This window comes from Podarcis liolepis (assembly GCF_965112155.1).
Source record: "Podarcis liolepis genome assembly, chromosome: 10".
In the NCBI taxonomy this organism is placed as follows: domain Eukaryota; kingdom Metazoa; phylum Chordata; class Lepidosauria; order Squamata; family Lacertidae; genus Podarcis; species Podarcis liolepis.
This window is the reverse complement of record NC_139562.1, coordinates 53,944,713-53,969,248: the sequence shown is the minus strand read 5'-3', so window position 1 is coordinate 53,969,248 and position 24,536 is coordinate 53,944,713. Positions and strand designations below refer to the sequence as shown.

Below are 24,536 nucleotides of genomic sequence, written 5' to 3'. Positions count from 1 at the left end.
CCATTAAAATCAAGGCGACTCCAAAGAGCTTGGGTTTGGCTGGATCATGCATCCAACCGTTGATCCAGTCACAATTAGTCATTCTTAGGAGCCATTGATTTAAATGAGAAATTAAAGGTTACAATCTTGTACTTACACCTTGGAATAAGCCCACGGAACTCTATGGGACTTACCTCTGAGTAGACATATTAGTAAGCCCTGCTGAGTTTAACAGGTCATAGTAGATGGTTAAATAATTATGATTACATTGTAATTTTCTCACAGAAATAATGGAATTTAAAAAATGCTTAACTTTGGATGGATTGAGCCACAATGTAAATAGATGTCCATTGTGCGTAGCCATGGTACTCCTTTCAACAACTTGGTTTATTGAAAAAAATATTTAAACACTGAAGTCTCAAATATACTCTTTTATGCTTTGAAAATGCCCATGATATTGCCAGTTTTCAAACATATCAATAAACTCTGACTTGTCATAATGAGAATGAGTCTTAGGATTCTGCAACCACTGTTTCCCTCTTCTCCTCTGCCACGACTGTGAGGAGGAGATCAGAACATCTTACTTCCATTTCCAACTAATTATATGTTAGCTTTATGTCTGAACTGTAGTTAAACTAAATATGGTTTATTGAAATGCATTAACTAATAAGCCATGGTTTGTAGTAGGCTAATTTCTGTAAGCTACAGTTAACACTAACCACAGTTTGTTGAAATTTGGACATAACACTAAACAGTGGTTAGCAAAAAAAAAAACCTGAGGTTTTCCAGTATCCTCATTCTAATTCTCCCTGGCTCATTGCCATCATGAGAAACCCTAGTTAATCATAATGTCTACATGCCCCTATCATGCTAACCATAGTTCAGTGTAACATTTACAAGCCTGAACAGCCTTGTGTGTTCCCCTGTCCTCAAAGAAGGGTGGAAGAAGGATGTTGTCAGTGTGTAGTTTCACTTCCACAGTATCCTGGATTGCCATTATGCAAGAAGCAGAGTCTGTGGTTTTAAGCAAACTCTGGCTCATAAAACAAGCCAGCTTCACAACCTACTGTGTTCTAGTGCAGTTTTGCCCTACCTGGTACCTGCCACATGTTGTAGGACTCAAGCTTCTATCAGCCCCAGCAAACATGTCCAGTGGTCAAGGATGATGGTGTGTTTAGTTCAAAACACCTGTAGGGCATGAGGTTGTGGAAGCCTGGTTTAGTATGACGTGTAAACATCACTGTTATGCTACTAAAAACAACATGCTGTACAATGTTTGTCAGCAGTATGAATATTGCACATTTTAAGCATACTGTCAAAATAGATTTCAGAATTATTTCAGATGCAACTTTCAATTCCCTCATTACCACATCTCAGATTACAACAGGGAAGGGAACCTCTGTGATATTCCAAATATTGTTGGAGTACACTTCTAATTATCCCTGACCATTGGCCATGTTGACTGGGAATTGATGGGAGTTTGAGTCCAACGACATCTGGTAGGCCACAGTTTCCCCATTCTGGTTTACGGAAACAAAATCAACTCACCTTTTACAGTGATGTTCTAAATATTATTTTCTTAAACCACAGGAACTAGAAATACAAGCACGAGCTCATGGCCTGCCAATCATGCCTACAATCAGCACGGTGGACTTAGCATCCCATGTCATGAAACAGCAGGTCTATCAAGAAGAGAATTCAGTAGACTATTCTCAACATCTTGCTGTGGTCCACGAGCAACACTCTGACCTTGGTGATGCCTCTGCAGCCTTTTCGGATCCACTCTCGCACTTTACAGATTTGTCTTTCAGTGCCGCTTTGAAAGAGCAGAGGTTGGATGACATATTACTGGACGATACAATATCACCATTTGGGACAGATCCACTCTTATCCTCTGTGTCTCCTGCTGTGTCCAAAGGTAGCAGCAGAAGAAGTAGCTTCAGTTCAGATGATGGAGATGATGTATAGCATGGAAAAGACTGCATAGTTTGGGTGCTGCTGTTTTGTTTTGTTTTGACTTCGTTGGTGCTAAGAAAATTATGACATGTATTTATGTTGTTGCTCAGCTCAACTGGAAAAAGAAAGGAGTCAGCTGTTGTTGAGAGAACCTCCCTGGGAATATATAGTTTAGGTGTGTGCATACAACACAGATGAGCAATAGAGTGAAATGCAGTGCTATTTTTATAGAAAAAGAGGTTCCGGAAGTCACCTCCCTTGTTCTCTTAGAATGGCACCTGAGTCATGCCAGAACCCACCTGAGAGGTGCGAGAATTGAGTTCCTGTGAGTTCCCCCTGAAACAAAGCTCTGGTGAAAAGCATGTCTTTGGTTGGAAGTGATCACAGTAACACGGATATTTCACAGCTGACACTTTGCAATGGATAAGATCTAGACTTAGTCATGCCACTGAAATTTGTAGGAATCCATTAAGTTAAGACTAACTTCAGTTTTATTGATTTCAATGGATCTGCTCTCAGTGTGACCCAGTCTGGATCCAATCCACTGATTCATATTTATTTACTAATAATGCTGCAGATGTGTTTCCTTGCAATTATACACCAATATTGTACCCAGTGCTTTTTTCTAGACAAACAGGTGCCGGTATTCACCAGGAAGTTGTTACAGTAAGTGCCACACTTTTTAACAACAACAAAAAGAGGTTCCTGTACTGCAAACCCTTGAATAACCCCTGGGGAAAAAGCACTGGTTGTATCCCAAAAAAACAGTGAACTACTGTCGGGGCTGTGTTGGGCCCAAGGGCAGCCATACATGACTCAAGATTTGGAGATGGGTACAGTGGTGCCTCGCAAGACGAAAAGAATCCGTTCTGTGAGTCTCTTCATCTAGCGGTTTTTTCATCTTGCGAAGCAAGCCCATTGACGGATTAGTGGATTAGCGCTATTAGCGCTATTAGCGGCTTTTAGCGGCTTATCAGTTTAGCGGATTAGCGGATAAGCGGCTTAGCAGCTTAGAAAAAGGGGGGAAAGGAAAAAACCCCCACAGGAACTCGCAAGACATTTCCGTCTTGCGAAGCAAGCCCATAGGAGATTCGTTTTGCGAAGCACCTCCAAAACGGAAAACTCTTTCGTCTAGCGAGTTTTCCGTCTTGCGAGGCATTCGTCTTGCAGGGCACCACTATATACCAATTTGGGAGCCTGAAGTCACAACCTGAAGTACAGCAAGCAGATGGTACTGTTCTGTTGACCAATCAAAGGCAAAAAGCTAGGCTGCTACTGTTTATAACAGAATCTGTCATCCCAAAGGAGCTGAGAATGGCTGCTTACCTGGTTCAAGGGTGGATGGTGGTTGGATCCTGTTGCAATGACTCTGGGACAGACCAAAGCACTGCCACCTTCCTGTTAGCTCTATTCCTGGCTGCTGTGGAGCAACACTGGTCCCTGTCAGACCTGGTTTGAATTTCAGCCAATCCATGGTGGCCTGGGGGCGGGCATTCAGGAGCCGACCTTGGAGTGGCAGTTTTCACTCCGGTCTGCTCCTGGACCATATAGACAGGCCAGGACTGCTTTCCCAAAGGAGCTTAAACTTGGTTTAAGCACCGGAGTCTCTGTCACTACTAAGGGAAATACATCCTAGGGCTGTGCTAAAAACCGATATCACCCACCTTTCCCAAAGTGAATGAGACACATTAGATAATGTGTTTATCAGGGCTGAATTGAGACGGCTGCCAATTTCACAGGCTGGGGAGATGGACTTTTCAACTGTTTTGGGGATATGAGGATGAAACTTACAGTGATTTCTTGGCAGTCACCTATTTTTCAGCCACCATTCTGTCCCCCTCACAATGCCCCCCAAACTGACACAGTTATCATGAAGTGGTGGTTGTTGTTTTTCCCCAAGTAGGCATTTCTTGATCTCAATTCCTCATAAAACAATTCTTTGTGAAAAGGTAACATTGTTCCAGGAGCATTGTGAGAGTAAATTGGCCGCTAGCATCCTGGGAGGACCCACTGCCATGAAGCTGAAAGTAGTGGCAAGAAAAGAAAAGAAAAATCCCTATTTCACCTCCTTTTTATGCCCCTAAATCTTCCCCATCCCCACAATTTGAGGAAAAGCTCCTTATGGGCTCAGTTCTAATGTTTGGTGATTTTTAAACGGCATATTGATACTGGTTCTAAAACTCTGGCGAATGGGAATATTATCCAACTGGAGAGTTAGTTAATACAAGTTAGATAGACTTTCTATCTCTCTATCTGGGATGGTGTTTGTCCCTTAATGCAGCAGGAATGTTGAAGAATTTATTTATTTTTTAAAAAAATGAAATGGCAATGCTTAATACATTGTTTTGCAGTTTATGGAAATCTGTTACCTGAAAAATTCAAGTATTTTCACATTATTGATCAGAGAAAGGAATCGATAAAGTATGTCAGTCAAATAGACTAGAAAAGATGCATAATTCCTGCAATTATGATGTTACATATCATACACAATTAAGGCTGCAATTCTATGAACAGTTACCTGGGGGAAATCTTACTGAATTCATTGTCCTGCTTCTGAGTAGACATGAATAGGGTTGAACTGTGAACAATGCAAAAAAAGCGAGCTTAGTGCACAACTTTATACTCAGTAGTCATTAGATTATAATATTATTTTCAACCATAATAATTGCAGCTAAGTAATATTTAAGAAGTGTAGCTTGTTTACTTTGCTGTACTATGGTATGTCTGGTGATATTTTAACAGTCTAGATTTACTATCCAAAAAGTGACCTTGGAATCGCAGCAGATTATTAGGGTAACTATATGTGTTAAGGTGGTAATACACTTGTAATGGTACATATAGATTAATGAAATAATAGAGGTTTAGCAGTAAGAGGGCATGGGTTACTCACATCATTTTCATATCTAGAGGGATCATGGAGAATAGTGTGGGTTGATGAACTGAATAAATAGAATAATTCTATATCAAATACTAATAATCAGGAAATAAACTGGCACTCATCCGCCCCCAACTTTGCACTTAGAAAAGTTAAGTGATGTTTCAGAAGTGGAAAGTGAGAGAGTATTTCAGATTGGCCTTTCATAGAAATCACATTATTTTAAAGACGTTGGTGGACAAGTCCTTAATGGAGATAAAGAAATTAAATATGAATGTTCTACATGGTTTTCTCATTCAGCTTCTATGGGCGTGCTTGGTCGTTCCTTTGAACTCTGGATTTTAGGAGATACTGAATCTCCTTACTTCTCTGAAAAAGACATTGCAGTACCCATGCATAAGTGTTTCAAATGTTCGTTTTGAATTTTTATTTTTATTTTTTTAAAAAAGCAATTCCATTATATAACACGAGCAGACATATCTCCCAACTGTCGGATTATATGCCTGCCATTTGAATGGACAGCAACCCAGCGCAGGTTGAAATCTCTAGTATGCTTGGTCACACTCAGGTTTTGCACCAATCTCAAAAATAATTGCTGTGCAAATTGTGTTAAGTATCTGCATAGTGCCTTTGGCTACAGGCCTTTGTTATTTTACTGACACTCAGCACCTGGCAAGATCAAACCCTGGGAGATCTCATATAGAGCTCTTTATAGAAAGGAGATGGAACTTCCTGTCTTAGTTCATACAACATTCCCCGGAATGGGAAAGGAAAGCAGACCAGATTAATATTTGAGTGTATGCTACAAGTGTAGTTTATGAGAAATATGTCCGAGAGGCTTCCAATACAGCTTTAATCAAGTCTTAGTAATAGGTATATACTGTTCATATGGTGGAGGCCTTAGGAACTGAAATATTCATTGGAGCAGAAGGGCTGGTTAGCTCCCCACCCCACAAGCTAATAACAGACATTCGAGAATTATCTTGTTCTTCCAGAATACATGGACCAGTAAACTCATCGTTATGCAAAATGAGGAACTGAAATATTGTTGTCTTGTCTAATTTGTGAAATGGACACAGGTCCTCATTGAACAACAACAACAAAAATCCTGAACCCTAGAGTGTTTTATGGCCGACATTGTAGATATCAAATGCTAAAAGTGAAACCATTGTTTAAGAGCTAGAAATGCTGTTGCTTTATACTATAAAGGGCTGAGAATAATTCAGCCACTTAATCTTAATAAGAACATTGTTATTATAATACATTTGACTGTAATAGGGTTGTATATAAAAACGGAGAATGTAAAATTATTGTAATTTAAAATTATGTTAAGTCTTTTAGATCAGTTAAGACATTTACATTGCTATTATGAGACTGTAGAGTCATTTTTATAGTAATTGCTATTTTCTCCTGTTAATACAAATCTCTTGTTTTCTAAGTATGCGACAGAAGGTGCTTTATTTCCTACCTTTATGCAATCTTTATTAAAACTACTTTTAATATGGGCTGGTATTTATATTTATTATAGGTATACAATTCTCAAGCAAAAGTAAAATAGGTCTTTGTAGAGCCCACATGAAGTTGTTTTGTTCAGACTGACAATAAGCATCACATCCAGCGAGACAATATAATAACACCAGCTAAGCACATCTGAGAGGGTACTCAGCAGAGACAAAGTCGAACAACAGCTAAACACTGCATCCATTATAAGACATCATGATCCAGTAGCTTCCCATTATACATTTAATACGATCTCCTCCTTTCTGTTTATTCCTGCTGCTAAGGCTTTGATTTATGGGAAACATTTTTAAAATGTTGCGAAATTGCTAGCAGGCAAGATGATATCAGTTAATTCACGAAGAAGTACTGGAAACCCTTTTTAATATACTAGATGTTCCCCAGACAATCTAGGATAAACAATATGGTACTTTAGGATGTAAAACATTTCAGAAAGCCGATAATTAGACAACATTTTGGCACTTGGAAGATACCCATGTTTAATGAACTTTAGTAAGGATTTGCTTGTTAACGTTTAAAACTCCCGGTACTTCCATTCTTGGAATGCATGTGCTAGCTTATGTATATCATAGAACGGCGCACTGTGATTAAATATGAATACAATTTAGCAAAGTTTTGTAGTCTTGGTGGTGCACATTTTAAAACACAGTGTTTTTTTTATTATTTTAGAGACCATTAGTCATACATCAGATTTATTTGCTTTGGAGTTGTTTAATTATAACTCTTTTAATTATTGTGTTGCAAACAGTGGAGGCTAATTAGCACTCTTGCAGTTAATTTTGAATTTGATGAACTAGAAAAGGAAATGTGACTCTCGTGTGTGGTAACACACTAGGGATCTGAATCTGCAAAGGGCTTAGTGCATTTTAATCCAAAGAATGCTCAGCACCTGGTAGAATGGAGCCGTTAAAGGTTATATACAGCATGGAGAAATTGAATCACAATATTCAAATTAAGAAAACATTGTATGCTGCCTACCTGATTAGAGACAGTGATATTACAAAAGCGCTTACAATCAAATTTGATGTCAGCATCCTGTGTATTGACAGACAATGCCGATTAGAGACACACCTGTGAAGTTTTGATACTAATCAGTGTCAGGACCACAAATTTAATCAGGGATGCTCTGGTAGTTAAGTGCCAAGTGGTCTCGGTTAAATCACTGATACCCATCAACTTAAATATATATCACTTTCATTAATTGGCAACTACAAGACAAGTGTAGAATGCTCAGGATGGCAATGATTCTGATATAATCCACCACATTGTGGTTAAGTATATGATTCATGTAATAAAAAAATGGTGCCTGCAGGCTATTGTTCCTAGCATGGATTAAAATTTGCATATTGCTTCTCCTTATGTCAAAACATCTGGTGTCTGCAAATGCTAACATTTCGTTAAAAAGTTTCATGAGCCAGGAAAAGTGGACTGGAAATATTGCATGTGACTCATTCGAGCATTATAATTGAATAAGAGGCTAGGTTAGAGTGAGAGAAAGTGCTGAAAAACAATTGTATGGTGAGCATTATAGATTCATGGGGAGGGCATATACTGTAGGAGATAGGAACATTTCTCATATTGTACAAGAACTAGCTTTTTCTTCCAGATTTCATTAAAAATGACAATTGTTCTTATTGAGGTCATATGTGACACTGGTGTGTCATTATTAAGATAATATGAAGATATTAATTTATGTCTGAAATTTAAGGGGAATATTTTACTCAGCTGACATTATTAATTCAAATGCAGAATGCCCTGCGATGTTATTCTTGGCACCCACTGCAAACCTTTATAAACATACAGCACACCTGTCCAGAACAAGGGATAAAAAGAACAAGGACCAGGGGGCAGGATAATAGCAACATCTGTTTCCCTCCTTTCAGTTTATGTAGCCTGGGGACAGGGGTTAGAAGCTCCAGAAACCCATGAAATTGGACCCAGTGAGAGTAGGGTGACAGACCCTATATAGGGTAGCACAGTCACCCATTCTATATATTTAACATTGCAACACACATAAATACTTATGCCTCAGCAGGGACCTCTCTCAGGGTCCTCAGATCATTGCTAATCTAGCGACTGTGTTGGTAAGATTTTTGAAATCTTAAGTGGCATAGACATGCTTTTAACAAAACAACAAATACATTTACTTAGGGGGAAGTCATTGCAAGGGTGAAGACAGAAGAATATGCATGCATGACACTGTGGAGCAATCAACAAGTGGCCAAGGGACTGAGGTTGTGTCCCTTGTGTTCATGAACCCCATGGTGAAAGAGTTATATGTGTACACACTGTAGGTGCTTAGGCTTGGTTTGTGCAAAAAAATTCCGTCCCTGATCATGCAGAAAGAGTCTATACACACTCCATTTGTGAGTGTGGAGGTCCTTTCACAAGTTGGTCTGAGAGTGTGAACGGGGAAGCAGAGCTTGTGATCACAATCTCATGTGCAGCCTCTGTGAACTTCTCCAAACCTTCCTCCCCACATCCCAAGGATCCTTGGAACACCAAGAAGTCCTTTACCTTCATTGACTCCTGATAGGCCTAGCTCTCAGACTGACATTAGAGCGCTTATCATCATGGGATCCCTTCTATGACACAGCTTTATGGTAAATACCCAACATTGCACATAGATCTGTGTGCTATGTCCCTGGTGAAACCAGCTTTCCTGCTCAGGTAGTTTCTCTCACCCCTCAGCCCTTCCTTTCACCTCTCTCGCCTTTTACGGCTCCTTTGGGGAAGTGCTTGGCCTTGCCCCCCTGTCCAACCCTTCCCTCTTTTGTCTTCACTATCCACCATATTTATGCTTCCCCACCTGAGAACTTCTATCTCACTGGCATCTCTTCCACATCTCTGCTCCTTTTATTCTAAGCTCCTCCTCCCTGGGATTGGTCTCAGAAATGGTAGCTGTTAGCATGTCTATCTTACTGGCGATTGTGCATCTCCCTTTTCTCCAGACTGTGGCCTTGCCACACTTTCAGGGACATCTCACTCTCTCTTGGAGCAGAATGAGAAGCTCTTAAGAGTGTCTGGTATGCCACTGCTCTCGCATCTCCTCACACCATTATTCTCACTGTACACCATTGTAATGTACGTACAGTCCTAGGACCAGAGTAGATCTGATGCTAAATGAGTTACTTGAAATACAATAATTGTTGTTGTCCCCCCCACCCCAGTATGAATAACTTCAGTGGAGGGTGTCATCTGAGTCCACAGCGTGTTGGAACCACAGCGCATGGGAAGGACCGCTATAGTCCCAACAAAAATTGTGCACACATATGGACCCATGGGAGCTATCAGTCCTGGAAGGCACGTTCCCATAAGTGTCTTTGCTCTCTGGAGTCAATAGCCACCAGAAGAGGAGAATATTATTCATCAGAACCAGAGCAGGAGCTGAAACGGTGAACGCCTTCTGGAGCCCTTTGCTCCTGGTTGGAATCTCCTGCCCCACAGCTGCTGTTAACACTTGAGACGACACATGTGACCCCCCTCGGCATTCATTCTAAGTGAAATTGGTGGACTTGGAGCAAACACATTCACTGCATTTCCAGGCATTTGTTTTTCAGAAAATGAAACATGTGTTCTTGCAGCTTCATACGTCTATTTGTCTCTTGCCATGGTCCTAAATGTGTCAGCGCTGAAACGGGCCATATGGAACAATGTCTACTGAATCATAGTTTCAAAAATGCCATTTGTAAAAGTTCCTGGAAGACTTAGCATCCCTCCCCTCTTTGCCGATATATCTGTCATTAACATATATTTCCACATTTGGAAGGCTTTTGCTGACCATCAGAACAAAGCCCTTGATACTAAAATACTATATTACTATATTCATATAATCTAAGAATACCAGTTTAACACTTACAGTATCAGAATGTTAGGAGCTTGGTATCCTCTTCATGCCCTTGCTAGATACTATGTCCATAAATTGGCATTCGAAATGGTTCAGTCTTGGATATATACCAGGTAAAGTGGTACCTCTGGTTATGAGCTTAATTCGTTCCGGAGGTCCGTTCTTAACCTGAAACCGTTCTTAACCTGAGGTACCATATTAACTAATGGGGCCTCCTGCTGCTGCCACACTGCCACCACACGATTTCTGTTCACATCCTGAGGTAAAGTTCTTAACCCGAGGTACTACTTCTGGGTTAGCGGAGTCTGTAACCCAAAGTGTTTGTAACCCGAGGTACCACTGTATTTTGATGTCAGGCATACTGAGCACCATTATACCTACTAACTGACATCTGCCATTCAATCCCATGCATGTTTCCTCAGAGGTAAACCCCACTGTGCTGAATGGGGCTTAATCTGAGGTAAATACATATACAACTACAGTCTCTCAATGATTACAAACGTTTGCTAGAGAACTGCAGTTATATAATTTGCTTCGCTTTAAAAATGTGAGGTGCAGAGCAGCTAAGTCCCTGGGCCATTTTGATTTATTTTTTAAATATGGCACCACAAAATTATGATTCAGTAGGGCAGCAGAAATCCACTGAAATCCCATGCTGGATTGTATCATAAAGTGATAACGGACGATTATTTTTAAGGAAAAGCCCTTGTTAAGCCTCACCCAGGGTTGGCGAGGAACAGAAAGTCCTACTCTATTCTGCCGCACTGCCCATACCACTGCCTCCACCTCTGAAGCACCTATCACCGTGGCACCATCGCTGCGTCACTTCCTTCTGCCTGCACCCAAGACTGCACCACCCTCTGCAGCTCTGATTTCTGGAGAGATCTCTAAAAATCCCTCGTGCTCCATGGTGTCCTTGATTTAGGCACATGACACTCCCTTTTAAAATAGACAAAAAATAAACATAATATTTAGGGAAATTAGCAGTCTCTGCCTAAAAATCTTTATAGTTGGCATGCACAAACCATTGGGGATCTGCTGGTAGAAGCAGACTTCCATATGTGAAACACCCGTCTAGATGTGGTTTGTGCAATGCCAATTCAGGTCTGCATTGCAAACCATGGCTTATCACGACAGGGAAGAAACCCTAAGCTATGTTGGGCTCTTGTGCTCCCCATCTTCTTCCAGTGTGGCTATTTGGAGAAGATCAGAAGCACATGCTTCCATTTTTGCCGTGTCATCTGAACGTATCCAACGGTGCTTAATGTGAACTATGGTTTGCTTGAAACAAGCCAACTTCAATGATGAATGAGGAGACGACACTGGAAAAGTGGGGTTTTGAGTGAAAAAATGATATTTCAGAAATTTGTGTTATTTAATTTGAGCAAGTAAAATGATCAACTGGATCAGGCCAAAGCCTATCTACCCCATGATCTCGTTTGCCACAGTGGTCAAGTGGATGCCTTTGGGAATCTATCCCTGGCTGTTGTTCACTAGCAAGTGGTATACATTTATATGACAGGTCTCGGGTGCAGGATCATGTGAGTGCCATTGAATTCTACTCAATATTGATCCAGAGCAGATTCCAATGTATAGTTAGCAGAGTAAAAACGTAAACATGTTGTAGGATTCCCCAAAAATAGACCAGAGGTGATTGTATTTCATCCAGCAGAGCTTTACTGCTACTGAAGGCAAATGAGCATAATGGTCACAAATCCAATACATTCAGGATTGGCACTGTCCATAAGAAATCCAGTTGCGGCAGACTTAAACTTACAATAACTTATAATAACACTATGTACAGAACACTACACCAGAAGGAAAGGAGATAAAGAAAGTGGCCCTACTTTTATAGTCAGCATGACCTTGACTGAAAGAGATAACAGAACCAGTTTAAGCCAGCTGTACTCAGCTTCTCTGAAGGAATAACCCAAACATCATGAACCTTCTGCTTGTTTCTTTCACACAGAGAAGCTTCCAGAACCCTCCTGAATCAACCAGAACAGGAAAGATCACATCAGATCAATGCACTAAGAAATGCAAACTGACAGAGAGCAGATATACGTTTTGGAAGTTGGGGGGGGGGGCGTTGTCCCTTTTGCTAGGTCTCATTGCGGGACTGTAACCTGATTTACAGGGATGCGGGTGGCGCTGTGATCTAAACCACAGAGCCTAGGGCTTGCCAATCAGAAGGTCGGCGGTTTGAATCCCCGCAACGGGGTGAGCTCCTGTTGCTCGGTCCCTGCTCCTGCCAACCTAGCAGTTTGAAAGCACGTCAAAGTGCAAGTAGATAAATGGGTACCGCTCTGGTGGGATGGTAAACAGTGTTTCTGTGCGCTACTCTGGTTTGCCATGCTGGCCACATGACCCGGAAGCTGTACGCCGGCTCCCTCGGCCAGTAAAGTGAGATGAGCGCCGCAACCCTAGAGTCGTCAGCGACTGGACCCAATGGTCAGGGGTCCCTTTACATTTACCCTGATTTACAGGCTGCTGTCTCATTGCATGTGTGTTCAGCAACATATTATCAATGCATTAATAGTGCATTGGAAGTGGATTTATTCTGGATCATCCACATGTCAGCTCACTTTACCTGTTGCTTTGAGTTGCTTCCCCAGGGTTCCTTTTTCCACATACAAAAACCCATAGGAATGCCAATATCTGGCACCAACAGGAAGTATGTGGGAGCAGCTATGCCGCAAGCGTTTTAACACATTGCCAAGGTGCCCTTCCACAATAGTGCCTTAAAACCAGGAGGAAAAAGAGAAGGGAAAGAATGGGAATGTTTGCAGTTTTGAAAAGTTACAATGTTTTAGCAGTAAACTGCTGGACATGAACCAATTGCAGCTGAAGCACTAGAACTGCCTCAAAATGATTGCAGGCACAAATGGTATTGAAAGGTCACGTATAAATAACTTGATTGCATCATAAGCACAAATCATGATGAATGGACAATAAAAAAAAGTCTAGAGGGGCCCTTACTCTAAAAGCTAAACTGCGGCAAACTGGGAAAATAGCAGAACAGAACTTGACTAATATCACTGAGGAGACATCATACAGTTCGAAATCTCTTTCTGTCTATATATCTGCTTTTAAAAGAATTTACTCAAAACGCAGCAAAACTAGAATGCTCCTCTGCTTTTCAACACTGCCTATCTAATTGCGAGTGAACTATTTAGGTAACTTTTTAAAAAACAGCTGCTTTTATAATATTATCTATGTATCAATGGGGGATTATACTTTTCTATCTTTTTTTATTTCCAAGGTTTAATTCTTAGCGATCCCAAGTTTTCCTTCAAGAAAAGAGATGAAATGTATACAGAAGGAAGCAAATAATTAAATGTGGTTAAATGACACAAAGCAACGCATTGGCTTTTTAGCCCCTCTACATTTCGTATTTACCTATGGGCATGTCTGAAATGCTTCTGTTAAAATGGCAGCTACTTATAATTTACAGAACAACGCTAATACGGGCAGTCCATCCTAAACTGACAAAACCCAGATATTCGCTTAATTTTACTCCAAGGAATTTTAAACTGACTCTGTTAAAGCCAAGGTTATTTGCCGTGGGGATGCCTAATGGAAGGATTATTATAGCAGTGTCCACAAATAGGTATCTTGAGAGATCCGGGGCCATAGTACTTCATTGACAGTTAATAGATTGCGCTATTGCCGTATCACAGTGATCTTTGAGGGCAGAGGTCATACCTCTCCCTTAATATTTAAATAAAGATACTTGACTAGAGCAGAAAACAGCTTATTGCCAGTTATAGCTGCTGCTCAATTTACAAGAACCTTTACAAAGTCATGCTAATTCCCGGCCTCCTTAGAATGCACAGTAACCTTTCATAAATCCATCTTTTCCAGATGTCCTTGGAAATGACAGTTATAAAACTACAAATGATTTGTAATGCAAAAATGGGACTGGCAGACTTGAAGATTACTTCTCAATGTACTAAAATGACTGAAGACTATAGCTAACAAAAGGTTTAAAATGCATCGATAAGTATCTGCCAAAACAGTTCATGAGTATCTTAAATATGTTTAATAACCTCTTTAGTGGTGGTGGTGGGGAGACGATGGGGGAAGATCTGGTGTATTTTTGTACAATAGTGCAAGCATGATCAATATCCTAGAGCAAAATTCCTAGTAACGTTGCTAAACATTTCTATACAACAAATAGTGTTATCTTACTGTAAAGACTTTAACACAACTTACATCTTTAGATCTTCCAGTGCTGTGTTTTGTTTTTTTCTGTAGGAAAAAAATGACCTGTTTTTGTATTCTTAGGTGCTACTATTGTCTTCATGTGGGCTAGATGATTAGTATTATTTTTCACAAAAAATGGCCACAGAAACTGGCCCTCTGATATGGGCAGAGCTGTAGCCCAATAGCAGTGCCTTGTGTATTTGTGAGGAGTCAGTCTGCTAATGTGCACCTAGGATTGAATCCACTACAGCCATTGTGTGAGCACAGCGACTTCTGTTCATACAATACAACTTTGCCTCCCTCTGCTTCCGCATGTGCCCTCCTCAATCTGCTCTAGATGACTGGGGGGAACCCCCATAGCAGATTGTGGGGATGATGCAATTGCATGGGAGGGAGGAGGGGCAGAGGAAATTCCATTGCATGTTTTCAGTCTGGAAGTCCCTTTCCTCTCACTGGGGATCTCTCAGTCCACAATCTTCCCCACTCAGGCTGTTCCACACTTCAGTCTAGTCCTCACTAGACAGCTCTACACTCATCTTTTTGAAGATGCTCCAACCTTGTTGATCTCCATGGGAGCTGGACACCGCTTACTTTAGCTAGACTCCCATCCTTGCTTCCTTCCCCAATTGCCCTGTCTCTAAATTATATTTATCATCCTCCCAGACTAGTCATAACTTTTGCAGGAAGCACAAGCCAACTTTATAAAAAAGCAAGTCATTTCTATTATGGGGGAACCTAGAAACTCAAGGGAATCAGTCCTGCCTCATGAGCTCTCTGTGAAAGCTTTGCTTACCTTCAATGAAAACTTGAGTGGAGGATGGGGCACTCAACCACCAACATCAGTTTGCCATCAGTCAGCCCCTACCTTCCTGCCTGCCGCCTTACTTAAAACCAATAAGGAGTTGGTTCTTTCACTGGCTCTTGATTCACTGACTGCCTTCAACCCTAACAGTCCCAGTGGGCACCAGCCATCACTGGACCCAGGGAACAAGATTTTTCAGGGCTCCAAAGATTCCTCTCACAGGAGACAATGCTAGATTGTCCCAACTCTGTCTAATTGTAGAGGAGTCCCCATCACCCCATGAAACAACTAACCTTCACAAACAGCCCCCTAATCCCTCTGTGTCCAACTGTGTACCTTTAGGTCATCACCACACCCTGGAATTATTAAAGGAATTTCTCCTTGCTCATCACATTACTGTGCCTTATGTCTCTCACTTCCTTCTCCTGTTCATTCTGTTCAGAACATCCTTACCTACAGCCACTTCATCCTGCGCTGTTCCTTGTAGTGAACTGAACACCTTCTCCATTTTGTAACACTGCCATAAGGCCATTTTAGTTTAATTTATGATAATAAATTTTGCCATTCTTTCTAATTCCCCTAAGCACGCAAGCTAATCAGCATGTTCAAGCATTCACCGGCTACCAGAAAGTCATCTCCATCTCTTGCCATCATTTGAAGATGTTTCAATCCTGACAATCTGGCCTTCGTTCATTTAGAGGTTCTGCCTCCCTCTGTTTTGCCAGGCAATTGTTTTTTATTTGAACATGTTTTCATTTTTTTGTAAGCTTCTGTGGGAACATGATGAAGGTTGGGGTAAAAATGGGTTGTATTTTTTACCAGAAATTAATAGACTTGCCACCTTGAGCCATTTGCTGTGTAGACTTCTTCAAAGCTGTAACCTTTTAAAATAAAATATTTATTCATGTCATTTCACTTTTGAACCACTCCCATGAAACATCCTAAAGGGATTAACAGTATGACATATATAAAAGCAATTCCATTTCCAATACAGGTATGGGCTTGGATAAGCATCTCTGCCTTAAAAAAAAGGAGGCAATGCCACCACACCAAAGGCCTGATTCTTGCATCATATAAAATGAACCTCCTGATGAAGAATATTTGTGACTGAGCAGTCATTGTCACAAACTAAGGAGTCGAAGGTTGGCTTTTCAAGAGTGATTGAACCACTGCCTCTTTTAAGAGGCAACTTTTTAAAGCTCATTGTGTGCAGCAACTCAACGTATGGATTGGGTTATTGTCACCATTCCATTACCAGGGTTTGTTATCTGGGAGATTCACCTCCTCTTTGGGAGGTGAAAATCTGAGGAGCCATTTTGGAGAGCCATTTTACTGAACGTGAACAGTACATCGCGTGAAAATGATGCGCTGGAATAATAAAATAAAGAGGCTTTCATAATGTTGGTTGCAATGTGTATGAACCTATCTGAAACTGTTCAGGCCCAATAGCTTTTTTTTTTTCTAAAATAAGAAATCTGCAGAGCCGAATTTTGCTCTGCCTCTGTATATACCGAGGCCAAAATAGCTTCAGTAAATTGTAAGATCTATACAATAATGGAGAAAAATGTTCCTCTGTTGGAAAAAGTGGTTGAAATGGATACAATTATTTTTTGCAAAATGAAAATGCACAAATAAATGGACCAGTTGTTGGATATGTTGAAGAGAATAGTACAAGTTAATATGTGCTTTAAAAAATCCTCAAACTTTCAACTTTTAAGGAGCTTTGCTTATAGTTTTAAAAACTGAAAGGTAATTAAAAATAACCTGACTGTGTAATAAAGAGATTCCCCACTTACTGTCCAAACATATGAGAAGGTCAATTCAAGTGAAAGGCACTAACAACGAATTGTGGATGTTCAATTTTCTGTCACTTAAAATGTAATGATTATTAATAACCCCCAAAAGTCAGAAAATAGCATCCTCAGAAACTCATTCTGGATTAGCTTGCCTCATAAACCTTTAAGATGACAGCATTAGCTGATAGAATTCACGGGACCCGCTGTGGTGAGAGATTTTTCTTTTGCAGCCAACACTTATCACACCTTTGTTTTCCTCAGCATTCCATAGTTTCTCTTCTCTCATCTAAACATACATCCCATGTTTTAATTGGCAGCTTTTCTGTTACTGAAATATAATGTCATTAAGAACTAGGCCAAGGCAAAAATGCTCGCCATTTTTTTTTTTAATCCCCCCCCCCCAGTTCCACCAACTTCCCCCCTCCCTCCACCTTTGATTTTATGAGAGTTGTTTCACAAGTGCTTGGTCTCGTCAGGATGAAATGAGCATTTTATTGTTTTGTTTACAGCATTCAAATTTATTTATTTTTATAAACATCCTTTCCAAAAAATAAAGGCCCTCTTTCAGAATTGACTTTGTTCTCAGAGATGTCAGCATATAGCCAATACAGATTTTGGCATTATCAGGAGGCATTGGGTGAAGTGTGCTTGATGGAGCCGCAAAATGGCCGCTCACCCAGTGGTCTCAGGCTTCCCAGACGGCAGGCAGAGAGAGCTGACACAGGGACAGCAGTGCTGAAAGAAGCACCGGGTCCACATGCATGGACTTAATGAACTATTCACAAATTAGCAGAAACAACAGTAACAAAACGGATTGGAGAAAAGAGAAATAGTTAAAGCATTTTCCTGAGCCATTTCTATCCACTCCCAAACCAATAGCAAATTTCTGACTGAAAATAAAAACAGGGTTTATTTAGTTATGGCATTTACAGGTCACCTCGAAACGTGAGGTTTTTTGGACAGCTTACAACAAATGCATATAAAAACAAAATAAGAACATTTTTAAAAAATCATTATACACCTTTAGGCGCCAGGCAAAAATGTTCCTTTGTAACCAGGCCTTTGGTTGATCTGATTGACATCCTATGGCCTTTTAAAATGTGATCCTTTTTTGGGAGGGGTGTTATAGGCTTGTTGTATATATATTGTGGTTTTTATGTTGATCTTTTCTGTGAACCGCCCTGAAACCTCCAGGTATAGGGCAGTATATAAACTCAATAAATAATAATAAAACAGGAACACCAAACTTGTTGAGACCCTAAAGTTGTTGTTAATTTCATTTATTAGTCATTTTTTTTACTACAAAAAGTCTCCCTGGAGACAGCATTTCACAGAGAGAGGTCACCACTGAAAATGCCAGTTCCTGTATGGTAATGCTCTGCAATTCTCATCTCCCATTTTAGCATCTGAAATTTTATTTTTATGTACTGAGATTTTGTATTTAAGGATTTTTAACGTAGCCACCTTTCTTTTACATAACTCTGCAACTCCCCCCCCCATCCAGTTTTAAAGAAAGTCGCTAGACAGACTGAGGTCAATAAACAGCTACATCATCGTAATAGGTTAAGATCGACTTCCACATCAGCAGGTAAATCTTTTGAAAAAATAAGACTTTTCTTGCAGGGTTAAGTCAGTGACTTCTTTTTGAATGAGTCTTTTTTCATTTATGCCTTTTGTGATGTTCCTTTTATGTTTTTCATTCTTTGTATGCTGTTTGGTAGTTTATTGCTTTTGAATAGACAGATTATTATTTCTGAAAGCATGTGTGGATTTCTGCTCAGCTCTCTCTTGCTCAGCTCCACCTGGGACTGTTTCTGAAGGATGTGTATTTCCTCTCTGCCTTAAGTAATAAAAACTCCACGCCTTGCCTGGTTAGCCATCCATTGGTGCAGTCCAAAAGGCTGTTGTCTTTGGACAGAGCCTGTGGTCATGAAGATCTACAGGCCCAAGAAGGGGGAAAGAATCCATCTTTTTTTATATATAAAAGAATAAAAAAAGATGTAGTTACAGAAGAGTCATCACTATAGTTGTGTCTAACAGTGCAATCCCATTCATGTTTACTCACCCGTTAGCTGACTTGAATGGGACTTATTCCCATGTAACTATGCATCCTAAATCCCACTCAAGAACTAATAGAATTAGTTATCCCATCTAACATGAATCCCAGTACTTTTGACAGGATGTAGCGACAATTAATGGATCAGTAGCCACAAGTGTAGGAACACGGGTGGCGCTGTGGGTTAAACCACAGAGCCTAGGACTTGCTGATCAGAAGGTCGCGGTTCGAATCCCCACGACGGGGTGAGCTCCCGTTGCTCGGTCCCTGCTCCTGCCAACCTAGCACTTTGAAAGAACACCAGTGCAAGTAGATAAATAGGTACTGCTCCGGCAGGAAGGTAAACGGCGTTTTCGTGCACTGCTCTGGTTCGCCAGAAGCGGCTTGGTCATGCTGGCTACATGACCCGGAAGCTGTACGCCGGCTCCCTCGGCCAATAAAGCGAGATGAGCGCTGCAACCCCAGAGTCAGACACGACTGGACCTAATGGCCAGGAGTCCCTTTACTTTTACCCACAAGTGTAATAAGCAATTTATTGCCATTCCGGTAGATATATGCGATCCTGTTCAGAACAATGCAGCAGGTAAGTTTTGTCTCTGTTTTGTTTTCCTGAAGCACAGCAAGTGTGCAAATACAATATTGTGAGAAAGAAAGAGATTATGCCCAGATGAGAAAATTCTCAATTATGGGGCTAATTTCAGTATCAGAAGAAATAGGAGCCTCTTGAACCACATTGAACTAGAGAGGAGAAACCAACTAACTGATAGGACTGGCAGCCAGGAGAAGCAATATATTTTTTGCTGAAGGATCTACTTCAGAATAAACATATTTCAGGATCTTGACAGTTGTTGTTTAGTCGTTTAGTCCTGCCCGACTCTTCATGACCCCATGGACCAGAGCACGCCAGGCACTCCTGTCTTCCACTGCCTCCCGCAGTTTGGTCAAACTCATGCTGGTAGCTTCAAGAACACTGTCCAACCATCTCGTCCTCTGTCGTCCCCTTCTCCTTGTGCCCTTCATCTTTCCCAACATCAGGGTCTTTTCCAGGGAGTCTTCTCGTGAGGTGGCCAAAGTATTGGAGCCTCAGCTTCAGGATCTGTGCTTCCAGGTCTCACTTCCATACATCACTACTGGGAAAACCATAGCTTTAACTATATGGACCTTTGTCGGCAAGGTGGTGATGTCTCTGATTTTTAAGATGCTGTCTAGGTGTGTCATTGCTTTTCTCCCAAGGAGCAGGCGTCTTTTAATTTCGTGACTGCTGTCACCATCTGCAGTGATCATGGAGCCCAAGAAACTAAAATCTCTCACTGCCTCCATTTCTTCCCCTTCTATTTGCCAGGAGGTGATGGGACCAGTGGCCATGATCTTAGTTTTTTTTTATGTTGAGCTTCAGACCATATCTCCTCTGGACAGATTTTGTTGTAAAGATCTGGGAAAACAGGGTTGTGTGGAACAACTGTTTTAATTGTGCTTCCCTCTGATTGCAGAACATCCGTGCCTCATCAGCACCACAGTGCTCCAGTGTCAAAGTGACCTTGGTCTGACTTTCTAGGCATTTCCCCCTTTTTTCCAATATAAACGCAGCCAGAGGTGTTGGTTTGGCGCATACCGATGACAGTCCAAAACCACTAGAAGTAAAGAAAAATATCAGGAAAGGAAAGATTCCTTTTTCGGAATCCAGCTTCTCAGTTTCTTAGTTCCCCCTGCCATAAAACACACCTGATTTCATATGCAGAAAATCTCTTTTCCTGTTCTTTATGATTTATATCCTGCTTCTTCAGCTCAAGAGGTTCCCAGAGTAGCTCACAAGTTAAAACAAACATTAAAGGGGAAAAAATCAACACAGTAACGCAGTAAAAACACAGCAGGGCAGCAGCTGAAACAACACTATTCCCTCAATTTCCAACGTCCAGGGTGTGACTGCTGTCGCTTCTGTAACCAAAATGGTGCCATCCATGCGTCAGGAGGTGGGGGAAGTTCCGAGAGGTACAAAAGCACAAATCTTACCTGACAGCAGGTAGGTCCATGAGGACAAAATGTGTTCAGGGCCACAGAAGGAAACAGAAAATGGAATGGGAGGGCAAGGCATGAAGTGGCTGGAATCCTGAAAAACACCCCTTCCTGCCGCAACATTTCGTTGCAGGTCATACTCAAAGCAAGAAGCTCTAAAATGACTGGGTTGAGGAAACACCTGGTACTGAAAAGGCCTCAAACCTGGTGCCAGGTGAGCCTCCCTGGGAAAGGTATTCCAAAGGCAGGGTGCCACAATATCCTCAGTTTCTTCAGTTACTCCCTCCACCCAACCTGTGCTCAAAGGAATATTAGCGTGCATGTTTGAGTGGTATCTAAAAATAGTGTTTTTTAACAAATTATTTGTTTGTACAAAGCTTACATGAAAGTTAGATTATAACCAGCCTTGGAGGTGCCAGGTTGCTCCCAAGATTGAGGTGGCTTGGCGTGTGTTGCGTGTGTGTGATGTCACACACGCACCACGTGATGTCACACACATCTCCCATCACCGCACAGGCCGGTGCAGCCTTCTCCCAATATTGAGGGGGTCTGGACCCCATTCAAACAAATATTGGGGGGATTGGAGACACCTAAGCCCCCTAAAGTTGGGGTGTCTAACCAGCCTTTACTGAGCGCTCATCCATCATCCATCCTTATCTGCTTGTGAGGTATTTATTAGGGCTGTGCACAGACACGCCCCCCCAAATCTGCCTTGCGGTCTTGATCTGTGGATCACCCATATCGTGGCAATTCACCCTATGCAATTCATCCCTGAAACATTTTGGGCCAGTTAAAAGGTTTTTTTAAAAGGCTTCAACAACCCTTTGAAACCCCCTTGAAAGTTTGGGGGTGCTCAGCACTGCACAGGATCAGATCCTCCTACATAAGAGCTGTCAAGTGGCAGGATCTGACCCTGTGCAGTACTGGCTCCTCCTCCTTCTCGAGTGGCTTCCCTGCACACGAGTGACGCTCCTCATGAAGAAGAACCCACTAGCACCATGGAGGATCAGATCCTTTCACTTCTTAAGCAGAAGAATCTGATCCTGCACAGGTTCTGCTTCACACAAAAAAATTTATGACGTGTAGATCTAAATAAATCAAACAAGGAAACAAAAACTCACTGTGACCCTGCATTTCATTTCAGTTCATTTATCAGCCATTTTTTACAACAAAATTCTCAAAGGAACTTGACCAAAATAAAGCAATTTACAACCATAAAAAAATAAAGCAATTAACCATGCAAACTACATAAAATGGCTTCAAGTTACAAGAAATGAGGTTCTGACTAACAGGAAAAACTTTCTGACAGTAAGAGCTGTTTGGCGGTGGAAGAGACTCCCACAAAAGGTGGTGGACTCTACTTCCTTGGAGGTTTCTAAGCAGGGGTTGGGTGCCCATTGTCATGGACACTTTAGCTGAGATTCCTGCATTGCAGAGGATAGGGCAAGATGACCCCTGGGGTCCCTTCCAACTACAGTTCCATGATTCTATGATCCAGCAGCATGCTAATAAGGACCAAGTCCTTCCCACCCCACTAAAAGATGGGCACCACCATAGGAGACAACAGTACTTAAACAAAGGTCTTAATTTGACACCTAAAAGCTGACAGAGATGGGAAGAGCCTTCTGCAGATGGGGGCCACCACTGATAAAGTCCATTCTTGTGTGAACACCCTCCATACTTTCCTTGGGCCACAGATAAAGGCCTCTGATGAAGACTACAGGCCCAGGCTGGTTCAAACACAAAGTTACAACTAAGATTTAAAAACTGAGAGGAGCAGAGTACAATGAGTTATCTCAAAGTTCTTGGTGAATAGAAAGGCCTTCCTTCTTCTTCCAAAGAAAAACCAAACCAGCGGCTTCAATGTTAAGAAAATAATAGGAGAGCTTTGGCAAATGCTACAACGCTCCTTCCCTCCTCCTCTCTCAGAGGGGGTAGAAGCTTCTGCTACTAGCCCTAACTCAGTATCTTGGAGCCTTCTAGAGGTTTGGCATAGGACAAAGGATGTCCAAGTTATCGTCACAGCTAATGAGAACATAGTTCAGGGGCCAAAACTTTGGAGCCAGTGGGCAGATTTGGAACTTTGATAAAGTGCTGTGATTGCCTGACATAAAATGGCTGCTGGGGGTGGGGGCGTGGCATAAGACAAAATCGCTTCAACATCTAAAAGAACAGAAAGAGAGATATGATCCAACAGGCATGTTACCCTGGTATCAGCTTACCTGTCAATGAAAAAAGTCAGCTACAGAAGCTGCTGCCATAATCTTTTAAGGCAGCATATGTGACCAGTCCTGGCATCCAATGAAATGTGGGCTTGTTTAAGGAGTACAGTTCAATAAAAAAGAGATGAAGTCAGTGTAAACAGGAACTAAGCAGGAATTCTCTCAAGAATTATGAAATTTGTGAGGGGATGTTTACTGAGAACTTGAGTGAGTGTCGTAGGAAGTTGTTGGCATCCGTCTGTCTTGGGAAGCAATGGAGGAATGTGCCTTTGAGGGGGAAGCCAAACAGTTGGAAGGTTGCAGCACCTACTGTGGATGCAGAGACTGGTAGGGAAGAGACATGTTTTGTTGTAGCTGGGGCAGCTGAAGGCATCCAGTTGTGCTGCTGCAGATGCATCATGGTGTTTCTTCTCTCTACGCTGCTCCCAGTGGTCATTCCTCCTCTAGTCTCTGCTATGAATGCATGACATGACTGTCTGTCTCCAGGCATACCCATAGGGAGTATTGGTGGGGATACTGGGGCCAAAAGGTATCACTTTGATGACTCCAATATAGTTTGTATTCTTCATTTTATGTGTGTGATTTGTAGTGTGCGGTTCGGTATATGGACAAGTTGAAGTGGATACAGGTGTTCAGAGATCCATTTCCCAAGCCTCCTTCTTAGCTGAATATTTTCTTTCATAGCCAGCCTATCCTTTCCTTCTGTCCTTTGATCCATGTGCATCCAGTGCCATCTAGATGGTGAAATTTATTTATTTTTAAAGCACCAGTTATTGTTGCTTCCCATTATTTCCACCCTATGCATTTTTGTACACAGCCTGTGCAAAATTCAAACTAGGTAGATTTGTATTTAAATGTGAATTGAATAGAACTTCTGCTTCATCCCTAGCCAGCCCTACCAATAGGCAGAGTGAGATGGTGGCTTCAGGTGGCAGATAGGAATACTGCAAGCTGCCTTATACAGAGCAGGGCCGGCCCTGCCAAGAGGCAAGGTGAGGTGACTGCCTCAGGTAGCAAGATTCACAGGAGCAGCAGATCCAGATGCAGATCATTATTCCACCCCCCCTTTAATCCTGATGTAGTTCTCCACTCACTCCTTCTTCCCTGGTGGGGAGGGGGTTCACCATTTTGTGGTTCGCCTCAGGTGCCAAAATGCTTTGGGCCGGCCCTGAGATAGAGTCAGACAATTCATCTACCTAGTTCAGTTTTCCTACACTGACTGGCAGTGGCTCTCTGGATTTTCAGATGGGCTAGTCTCTGCCCTAC

General features: G+C 41.6%; 1 protein-coding gene across 1 annotated transcript in view; it reads left to right on the top strand.

Moving 5' to 3' along the window:
• Nucleotides 1-24,536, top strand: part of TFEC (transcription factor EC) — a 380,439-nt gene that overhangs the window by 111,599 nt on the left and 244,304 nt on the right. The window contains exons 8-9 of the mRNA XM_083463733.1: nucleotides 1,570-2,768; nucleotides 3,106-3,727. Of these exons, the coding sequence (XP_083319859.1) occupies nucleotides 1,570-1,947 (378 nt within the window). The 3' untranslated portion in view covers nucleotides 1,948-2,768; nucleotides 3,106-3,727. The remainder of the gene's footprint in view (nucleotides 1-1,569; nucleotides 2,769-3,105; nucleotides 3,728-24,536) is intronic.